The sequence below is a fragment of the Molothrus aeneus genome, chromosome 2, assembly GCF_037042795.1.
Source record: "Molothrus aeneus isolate 106 chromosome 2, BPBGC_Maene_1.0, whole genome shotgun sequence".
Classification (NCBI taxonomy): Eukaryota; Metazoa; Chordata; class Aves; order Passeriformes; family Icteridae; genus Molothrus; species Molothrus aeneus.
In genome coordinates, this window is record NC_089647.1 from 51,152,196 (window position 1) to 51,163,331 (window position 11,136).

Below are 11,136 nucleotides of genomic sequence, written 5' to 3' on the forward strand. Positions count from 1 at the left end.
CATGTTCTAGTTCTCTCATCACAAGAAAGATATGAACAATTTTAAATATTAAGGGGATAGGAATCAGTGTTTGCATCCACTTTTGCCTGCATAACTTTTAACAAGCACCTGCAGACCATTCTGATTTGAGAGCAAAACAGGATCACAAAATTATTAGGGTTGGAAAGGACCTCTGGAGATTATCTACTCCAAAACCCTGGCAAAGCACGGTCCCCTAGAACAGATTACACAGGAATGCGTCCCGGTGGGTTTTGAGTATCTCCAAAATGGGAGACTCCACGGTCTCCCTGGGCAGCCTGTTCCAGAGCTCTGCCACCCTCAATGTAAAGCAGTTGTTCCTCATGTCGGGATGGAACTTCCTGTGTTTCAGGTCCTGGCCATCGCTCCTCACCCCGTCGCTGGGCACCACTGAAAAGTCTGGCACCATTCTCTTGGCACTCATACTTTGGGGTATTCATACGCATTAATGCGATCCTCTCTCAGTCATTTCTCCAGACTGAACAGGCCCAGCTCTTCTCTCTCCCTCTCGTAAGATGCTCCAGACCCCTCACCATCTTTGCGCTCTTGCGCTGGACCCTCTCCAGGGGGAGAGGAGCCTCTTGCACTGAGGAGTCCACAATTGGACACAGCACACCAGACATGGTCTCCGGTTACCAAACCCCCCATTCCTACATACTCCCGGTGTGACCACAGCCCACCAACGCCCCCAACCCCGGCCCTGCTCCCTTCTCGTCCCGACTGCGTCTCCCTGCAGCCCCCATGGAAGCGCCGGGTCCCGGTGCCGGGGTCCTACCTCGGCCGCGGAACACCCAGCGCGACTGCCTCATTAGAAATCCTCCCTGCCGTTCTCCGCTGCGCCTCACCCACCCTTTAGACTCTCTCTTTTCCAGCTGCAGTGAGGCACTGAGGAAGAACACGGCCGCTCCCCGCCTCATAGCGGGTCGGCGGGGCATGTTGTCTTCCCTTTATGATCAGGCGCGCTTCGGGCAGCGCAGGGCCGGGGAAGGCCCCCGTGCGGCGGGCGGCGCTGACGTGTCGGTGGGAGCGGCGGCGGCCCCGGCAGCACCATGTGAGTAAGGGAGGGACGGACGGACCGACAGACAGCCCGGGGGTCCCGCAGCCCCCGCGCTCCCTCACCCAGCCCTCACCCTCTGCTCTCTCCACAGGTCCAAGGTTACCTTTAAAGTGACGCTCACCTCGGACCCCCGGTTGCCTTACAAAGTGTGAGTGCCGCGCTGCGTGGGGCGGCGGGAAGTGAAAACGGGGCACGTCGCGGGTGGCCTCTAAATGGGCATCCCGGCGGGGCATTCCGCCAGCGGGAACGGCGCTTGTCTCCCTCCCTCCCTCTGTGTGGAGTGGCAGGCGATGTCCGTGGTTAGCCCTGCTCTCGGGGCTCTCCCGCTTTGCCCGACTGTCATGTGTGTCCCATAGTCATTCAGGTTGGAAAAGACTTCTGAGATCAATGAGTCCAACCTTTGCCCGATCACTGCCTTGTCGGCCAGACCGTGGCACTGCGGGCCGCCTCCAGGCCTCTCTTGAACAGCTCTAGGGACGGTGACTGCACCCTGGGCAGCCCGTTCCAATGCTTGACAGCCCTTTCAGTGAAAAATTTCTCCTGATGTTCCACCTGAACCATCCCTGCCACAGCTTGAGGCCGAGTTCTCTCCTTCTGGAGGGGACATTGCTATGGAGCTTAATCCCACACCTCCACGTCTGCTGACACATACAGGTGTTCCTGTTCTCTGCTAAAAAGGCTTCTCTTGAAGCATCTCACACCTGCCAGGGATCTATTCTCCCCCGAATAGAGCTTGCACAGCTTTGGCAAAAGTATTTCCATTGGTAAAAGTGACGTTTCAGTCAGTAGTTTAACAGCAGATAAAGTTGCTTTTTGGTTTGTTTTGACAGCCACGTATTTACTTGTGTTGTGATTTCAGGTTAAGCGTGCCTGAGAGCACACCTTTCACAGCTGTCCTCAAGTTTGCTGCAGAAGAAGTAAGTAGAGAGTGATGATGTTGGTTTTTAACACTTTGCATGTTCTTGTAAGCTAAAGCTTTTTTATAGATAAAAATGCAGTGGTTGATTCTGCTCAAGGAACTGCTGTTGGTCATAGATGATCAACAAGCTTTACTGGTCTCAGTGGGGGCCTGGCAGAGCTTGCAGAACCCTAAACTTAGTGATCCTTGCTCAATTTATGCATCAGCAGATGACACTGAGGTCATTTCTGGTTCTGTAATTAACTATTTTATAGCAGTGATTTAAAAATTTGTGACAGTGAAGAGAATTAAAAGGTACTGCTATTCAATACTTAATACTGAAATTTCTTATGTGGAATATCAGAAAAGTTCTTCAGAATTATCAGGAAACACTTTTCATATTCAGTGCTAGTAATCTCTGACTTTGGAAGACACAGAGTTTTTGATTGTGGAAGGTATTGAGATCAGCCATATGGAATAGAATCAAAAAACTGTCTTAAGGGAAGATGTGGATAGTGTGTTCTTTAGTTTCTGTGTGTTGATCTTTCACATGGAATCCTATATCATTAGGTCTTTAAATTGCCCACATAATGTGTTTAAAGGGATGTATCATGTTGTTTCAGATTAAGCATGGAAAGAGATATTCACTGAATGTAAACAGTGAAGTCAAGTGCTCAGAAGCATGATGAGTCCCTTCATCTAACTGGCAGAAAATCAGCTGAGAGTCTGTTCTTGCAGTTCTCCCTCTGTCTTTTTAGGAAAACTTGGGAAGTTTTGGGTTATTGAAAATTTCTTTTGTTTGAGGATTGCAATTGCAATAAAATAGTTAGGAAGGATAAGAGACTCCAGGTCTTGAGTCTCCTTATGTTGTTACTGTTACACCACGATGTGACAGAAATTATTAGGGAAACACAGCTTGTGGGGGAGGCCGTGGATTGGTTTTGTTGTAAATTTGCTTGGAGAGAACATTATACAGAATATTGCTTGCTGTTAAAGATATTAGATTATTTAACTGGGGGTTTTTACTGTGTTTTCCCCAGTTATTTTTATTCTGTATTAGTACAGCTGTGCCAACACAACCCATACACAGAGACCTAGACTGAAAAGTCTAACAAGCAAGTATGAGGTACCAGAAATGAGTGTTGGAGATGTTGAAAGGGAGGTGCCATTTCTGGTGGGGATTGCCATTAAACCTGTTAACTTCACTTACTCATGGAAACTAATGTTAATTAGTGGTAGGGTCATCTGAGTAATGGATATAGAGAGTTATTACTGACTTAAATATTCACATTTGAATGCCATTATTTTAATTGGTGTGAGTATTTTGAGTATCTATGGGAGTTTGACCTCAGGCTGTTCTGGATCAGCACTGAAGATTTTTGCATCTCTTTGAGACCAGAATGAAGTGCTTTGTTAGCAAAGAGCAAAAAAGTATTGTTAATCTCTTCCCCTGGAATGAAGCCCCTTGTGAACTGGCATTGAAAAGAATGACAGATAACTTTTGTGTTATATGAATGTTTTTTCATTCCTTGAACTGCATAGCTTAACATTAACTTATGTAGGGGTTTGTGATTCAAGAACCAGTTTCACAGTACCTTAAGTTATACATATATGGAAAAGATCAAAATTTGGGCAAAGTTGTGAGTTGTTCTTCAGGGGAAGTGCATTATCCTCTCTGTGATTGAAACTCTCAGGGCAGAGAAGTGTTTAAGTTCTGGCTATTTGGCCTTAGCCACTTTCTACTGAGACATCTCTCAAAAACTTAAAGTTTGCCAACTCATAACCAGACTTGCCCTAGTTAGAAAAAAACTCATTTATAGTGTGTGGTATCTATTGGGTTTTTTCCTTCATATTTTAGAGCTACCTGGTACATGTCTCAGGTGTATGTTTGCACAATAGTTAGAAAAAAAAATCCATTACATTTGTGGAATTACTACTAAAATAGTTATCCATTTCCATTAAAGTTACTTATATCTATAAATCTCAAGGACCTCTTTTCTTATATTTTGTATGTGAACCAGCTAAAATTATAAATTTAATATTACCCATGTATTTTCTGCTTTAATTATGTCTCTTACGTTGTCCTACTCTTACTTCTTTTAGTTCAAAGTTCCTGCAGCAACAAGTGCCATTATAACAAATGGTAAGAATATAGTTTATATATATTTTTAATAGTTTTTGTATTGAGGTTTCAGTGAAAGTTTATTGATAAAATCAATACTGTCTCATGTTTCACAAACTCTACTTACTGCAGATTGAATTTAAAAATATTGCAGCATTATTTAAATTTCTTATGCATGGGGTGAAGATACTAAACCACTAATTCAGTTTTGTCCAAATATATAGCTTAAACTCCTCTATGCTGAAGCTTTCTTGTCAGTTCCCATTTTTTGGCTATAGGAAATAGCTGCATGATGACTGATGTAATAATTGTATATTGCTGGTATGTTTTTTGAGCTGCAAGTTTAATGTAATAAATTGTAATATGTCTGTTTTATCTTCTTTTTTCTCTTTTTTTCCTTCTTCCTAGATGGTATAGGAATAAACCCTGCACAGACAGCAGGTAAGTTACTGTGTATGAATCCCAGTAGTTAAAATTTGTTGTCTTTCTCTCAGTCGAATGTATAGCACATGAGGTTGTATTGCATTTTAGGTTTTGTCCTCTTAAATGGGAGGAGCATTTCCCAGTAGTTGAAAACTACAGTTATTGTGGTGTGTAAAAGGTTAAATCCAAAAAACAGTGGGGTTTGTGTTGTTTATTTAGTTCTGTGAAAAAGTGGTGAGCTTCTGATCTTCAGAGCTTTGCATTTAAGGTGCAGTCTAAAAGCAATACAGTATTACATGCTACTGGAGTAATAAGTAACAGCTATATTTCCCCCCCTGCTCTATCTAATTCAGTAATACTTGCTGTTCTAGCAACACTTCTCATGAGATGTGTTTTAAAAAATAAGAGTTTTAGAGCAGGAGCTCCAGGGGCTTTGGGGAGTGTGTTTTCAGAAGAGTGGATTGGAACTAGGTGGTCATAAAGATCTCTTTCAAATCAAACCATTTTTTGATTCTTGCTGATAGTGCTCTTGTTCTCAGCAAGGGGTTCCATGTCAGAAATCCCTGATGCCAGATGTTAAGGCTGGCTATGAGAGAAGAGTTCATCTCTGTCACAGGAATGTGTAAGGCCCTTTCCCATCACCTCCTGAAATACATGGAAACAGTACAGAGGTTGAATTGTACCAGTAATGGTCTGCTGTCCTAAGGCAGATTGTGTGGACTTGTTCTTGAAAAGCTATACTTTTACACTAATAGGGAAATAATTACAGTACTCTAATCTTAAACCATTTGAGAAGAGAGTGGAACAGAGTATCTTGATAGAAAGGTATGAACATTTCTTACCTAGTAAGTACTAGTAAAAATGGCTGTGCTGCTTATGGAATCCAGTCATCCAGTGAAAACAGAATAATTTTACTCCTACTTGCAAACATGATGAATGGTTGAGGGAGACATGCTGCACTTCTGGTTTTTGCATGAAATCCATGCATCCATCCTTCTGTCTCATTTATGCCTTTTGACTGCCAGTCATTACTGAAGGAGGTTGGAGGTTTTTCATTAGACAGGAAAAATAAAACAAAGTATTATCAGCACACTTAGCTGTGTAAACTAGAGAGTATAAAGTAAATCCTTGCAGAGCACAGAACAGTATCTGATGGAGAGAAGAGCAATTGCTTGACATTAGTTTGGGGAATTTTTTGAGTTGTAAAAAAAACAAAACATTTAAGTGTAGAGACCTGTTTCTGAGGTGTGTGATTGCATCAACAACATTTGAAAATGAGGATCAAATAAGTTTGGCTTTCTGCTCCACCAGAGACTTCTGTCCTGCCTTAGTACATCTGGATTATGATTTCACAGGTGTACTGCCTCAGGCAGACTTCTCAGCTGATGCTGTCCTTATCATGATCCCATGACCAAATGCATTAAAAACAGATGATAAATCTAATAATTTACTTTAGTTACTAGATCATCACCCTCACGTAAAGCCACATTTTCACATGACCACTGATGAATACTTAGGCAAAATGGTAAAATTGCTTAAGGTATACTTAGGCTGTTTCTCTTCCTCAGCAGTATGCTTTCATTTTGTATTATGTAACTTAAATTAGTTGTAGCTTAATCCTTTAAAGTAAGTGTATTTAGAACTACGAGACTGCTGAATGAAGGCATCCACACAGTAGTTCATTGTTCTTGCATCTGTGCATATTCCCGTCTCCAGTTGATTTGCTTTACCTCTCCTAAGCTCTTATAAATATTGAGAAAATATTCAGTAGTATAAGAAACATCACATGATCAAGAAACAGGTAAATTGAAAGCATCTAGATGCAAAATGTTGTTATCACTGCCTTATTCTGCAGATGTAAAATTAGGCACATGGGTTATGGTTTTTTTAGCATAGGTGTTCTGGCAATGCTGTGTGATGTTTCCCTTAACTGGAACAAAATGAACCAGTCCACAATAAAACAAACCTCCAAAATCAACCCAAACAAAACAAGCAGAATACAGCCTATACCAAACATAGTGCTCAGACCAAAATCCCTCCTCAGTTTACAAGTAAACGTCCATAATTTTGGTTTAATCTTCTGTTCAGCCTCACTAATTGGTATCTCAAAATCTACTTTTTTTCCCTTCTTCTTTCTATTTTTTTTTCATATATCAGAGTTCCTACACATTTTGCTGTTACTCTAGTCTTCAAAAACTTCCAAAATAAGATACATGGGAATAAAATTTTAGTAATCCCTGGGGATTTCAGAGGTTTTGTACTGTTGCACAATTTCCCTTCCTTTCTGAAAAAAAGCACTCAAGTATGACTTTCATTTTCCTTACATGATTTCATGGAGCAGGGGAAATGAAAGCTGAAAGAGCTAGGCTTAGCACTTAATCCCTGTATTGATTTCAATTTTAAATCCTTGATAGTTCAGGGAGTAGTATGCTATAACTTTAATAAAACCAGTGTAATATTAATGATGAAAACAGACCAAGGTGAGGTGAACTGCTGTCTCCGTGAGGTGCAGCTGAGGCCTGTTTTAAAATGTTCAGAATTTTTTGATGGCCATTACAAAAGGATGTTTCCAATCTAGAATAGTAAGGTTAGTAGGCAGTTCTCTGTTTTGCTGGTGAGGCAGGTTTGCAGTCAGTGGGTTTTATAGATCTCTCAGTACCAGGGCTTGGCAGATCTGTAAGATCAGAATGTCTTCTGATGATATGTTATTTTGAATTGATTTTCTATGGGTCATTATGTTGAATATATACAATGATTTTGATCCTGATCCACTTGCTGGAGTTCAAAAAAGGGTAGCTTTGTTCTAATACACAGACAATTTAAATGGATGTCAAGTATCTTAATCTTATTTGTGAGAGCACTCTACATCTCTGGAATGGGATGCTCAAGAAAGAAATAGAATTACTCTGTTTTAGAAGTTAATTCAAGGTTGAATAAGGAATCATATATAGTTGATTCTGTGCAGTAGTATAATGAAGTAAAAAAGTAAATATTCCATATATTATTAAGTAAATACATCACTTAGTGATGTGGTTTCATTTTCAAATGTTACATTTAATAAAAAAAAAGCAACCTGAATATATTAAAAAAAATTACCACATCTAAATATTAGAAACTTCTAATATTTATTATGTCTTCTTGAAAAGACTATGATAATTAAAGCAATACAGGAGTAAATAAGTAGTTGAAAGGGATTTTCATCCTTTTCAACTAAATGAGACTAAAATCAGACTAACTTATGATTGGACATTTGGAGAACCTTTCTAAAAGAAAAATACAATTGTGGTTCTGAAGTTAGAAGTCAATAAGTATCGAACTAAGGAGAGAACTAAAAATGAATGCATGTATGAATGACCTCAAGAGAGCAAAATAATTGTGGAAAAGTAAAACTTTGTTTCCTGTTCTTGAAATTATTATGGCTTATAAGTGAAATGAGGCATTTGAATGTGGAACTGCAGAGTTTGAAAGGCTGCACTTCGCAAGGCCTAGTATTTTCATTTAAAATAAAGAGCTCTTTGGAAAAAGAGAGGCAAGGTAAAATTATGTGGAAGCATGAAAACTTATTTATGGCATGTCAGAGGAATTACCATGAAGCTGTTAAACACTGACTTAACACTGTTATCCTTTAAATGTGCTATTGAGGGAACATTGTATTTTCTTGGTTAGTAATACATCCGTTTTCTTTCTTTGTTTAGGAAATGTGTTTCTAAAGCATGGTTCAGATCTACGGCTCATTCCCAGAGATCGTGTTGGGAGCTCATAACATTTCCTGAAAGCTGGGGAATAGGTGACATTGATATGCAGCAGAGGTCTATTTATTTTGGAACTCCAAAATGCAACTGATGAATTGGACTTTTTTAGAGCAAGCAGAAATGACTTCCCAGGATTTTATTTTTTCTTTGGAAACAGATATAAAGGTTCATTTTCCTCTTAAAATACAATAACTCATGCACTGATTCTTCCCAGACTAGTAGAACAGGCTGATTGCATATTGTGTTGCTGTAAGAAAGACAGACTTCTCTACAGGTGTTACTGACACCACAGGAGTAAACACAGCCACCATCAATACTATAATGATACTTAAAATACAGGATATTGTTGAGCCTACTTCATGAAAGGGAAAACTGTGTTATGACGTTGCTACAAAGAAATTATTCCTACTGTGTGCTAAAAGTTGGGGTTTTTCCTGTATTTTTTTTCCTAAAGTTATTCCCATATTTAGGGGAGCAGCTTTTACTTGGCTCAACTATTGATCTCAAGTAGAGGGGAAATTTCAGGACTTTATTACTCAAATAAGTAAACAGCTGCCAAATGTTCCAAAGTAATTCTAAGATTTAATTGCTGCAAGTATTTGAGATAAAGGAGAATACAGGGATTTTTGTGTTTTAAGACTTCATTTTGACATTCTGTGAAGTTATATTAAACTCAATTTCAGAGAATTTGTGAGACCTAGTCTCCTCACATGAAGTGCCATCAGCTGGGAAGGATTGAAGTGTAATTTGGGAATGTGTAGACTGGTCAAATATGCCATTCCTTTTTCAGTAAACTAATGCTCGTTCTTTCCAGAAGTCTTGGTTTTGTTGCTGCCTGTTACATAGAAAGCAGGATAGAATTCACTGAAATATTTTTGTTCAGATTAGAAATTGCCATGTGTACACTATCAGTTGTGTATTTTAAGTAGAGAAATTGCTGCTTTTCTTGGACTGGTTGTCTATGCTGTGATTTAATGTATTTGGCAAAATCTTACCATATTGCATTTTTTTCTGTTCTACTGAGTTGAACAGAAAGAGCAATGGGTATTGCAGTGCTTGGTTAAATGAGTATTCTCACAAATAAAACTGTCCTGTGCAATCATCATGCTTTAGAAAGATGTTCAGATAATGTGTCAGATAATGCAGAAGTACAGAATGCACTTCTGAGTGGGTGTAAGTTAAGGAAATAAAGAAAAACTCTGCAGAAATCAATATTTGCCTATAAACAGCTTCCAACTTTAGGATTAACTGTAAACTTCTGTATTTTTCTTTACTTTAATAAACAATTAAATGAAAAAGTGCAAACATTGTTCCTCTCCTATTCTTAGAGTTTGATAATAAAAACTGTTCCCGTTAATTATTCAGCATGCTTTGGGATTAATTTTGAGCCAAAAGATAGTTATTATGCAGAATTCTACAGAACACTGCCCCAAAGGGCAGAGTGCCTTGTTTTTTGTTAGTATAATGCCACAATATAATTAGTATGAGCAAAATTAATTGCTTGTAATTTCTAGCTGCAAATCTCTTGACTGAATGCTTGAGAAAGCACCTCATATTGGAATATAACAAACAGGAATCTTTTTTTTTTCCTGTCTAAAGGTTTTTGAAAGGGAATCATGGTTAACTGCATTTTGAAACTAGGATGCTCTGATGTTTACATAATTGAGGGTTATGTAAAAATTATTTCATGTGGTGGCTAACATTTCTCACACTGTTACTTAGGTTATAACAGAGCATGAAGTGTTTGACATACTGCATTGCAGGTAGTTTATGTAACATGCTAAGAATTTCTTCATTTGGAAAAATAACTGGTATTTTTAGTACTCTGTTCATTACACCTTTGTCTCAATATGGCCTCTAAAATCTGACCGTGGCTTTTCTGTTTGGTAAAGAGACCATTTCAGTGCTAAAACATATTTACCAGTCTTATCAAGTTGATTTGACCTTTGCAAGTTCATTTTGTTAAGTCATGTTTGACATGGTTGTATAGGAAACTTTAGGTTTCTAGGGCTTGGGAGTTGTTAGAAGATTTTAGAAATGCTGTGCTCCCAGATTTGTACTGGGCTGTCTGTGTAAAGTCCATACTTTACTGTGGACTTTGGAAATCATGGCAGTTGTGTTGTTTTCAGTTCTGATTATAACCTGAATAGGATTAAAGAAAAGATTTTTTTTGGTCTTTATGATTCACTTTGTTGCACCTTCGCTAAAGTTAATTTGAAGAGCCTTTCTTCTGTATTCTACATTTATAAAAGGATGGCTGATTTATGTTACAAAGATAGTCTGTGAGAAAAAATTTGGCAGAAGCATAAATTGTGAAAGGTCCCACCAAAACTTTCAAGTAACTCTGACTGTTCTTTTGGTTTATATGAGTTCATAGAAGTTTAATTTTGATAAAATTTGAAGATATCATGGACATTTTTCAGGGAAAGCACAGTGATCTGATGAAATACAGTAGAACAGGAGAAGTTAGAAAATGGTCCTGATAATAAGTTCTGTCAGAAGTACGGTTTTTTTCCTGTGTTCTTGTCACAAAATCCAGCTTTATTATGTGTTTGAGATGAAAAGGCCATTTTCCTTTCTTGCTGTTACTATGTGAGAATCAAAAATAGTTGACAATAGCTCTCAAAAGTTTAGAATCCTCATTCTTGTGTTTAGCTTGATCACAAAAGCCCAGCTCCCACTGCTGCTCCAGTGATACGAAGAGCATTTGGAGTGAGAGAAGGAGCTGTGCCAGCACGGCTGCACAGGGAGTGGATTCTGAAGGTGCTAGGGCACAGCAGTCCTTTGTATGGCAGCCTCCAACCAAAGGTGGCCTTCAAACAGAGCACTTCAATGGGGCGCTTGGAAAAATTCAGTCCTGCAGTCA

General features: G+C 39.1%; 1 protein-coding gene across 1 annotated transcript; it reads left to right on the plus strand.

The window, feature by feature from the left end:
• Positions 1-996: 996 nt before the first annotated feature.
• On the plus strand, positions 997-9,575 carry UFM1 (ubiquitin fold modifier 1). The gene is made up of 6 exons (XM_066571134.1): positions 997-1,069; positions 1,167-1,223; positions 1,935-1,992; positions 4,077-4,116; positions 4,504-4,536; positions 8,214-9,575. Coding segments are annotated over exons 1-6 (258 nt in total). The 5' UTR covers positions 997-1,067; the 3' UTR covers positions 8,282-9,575.
• The last annotated feature ends 1,561 nt before the right edge of the window (positions 9,576-11,136 follow it).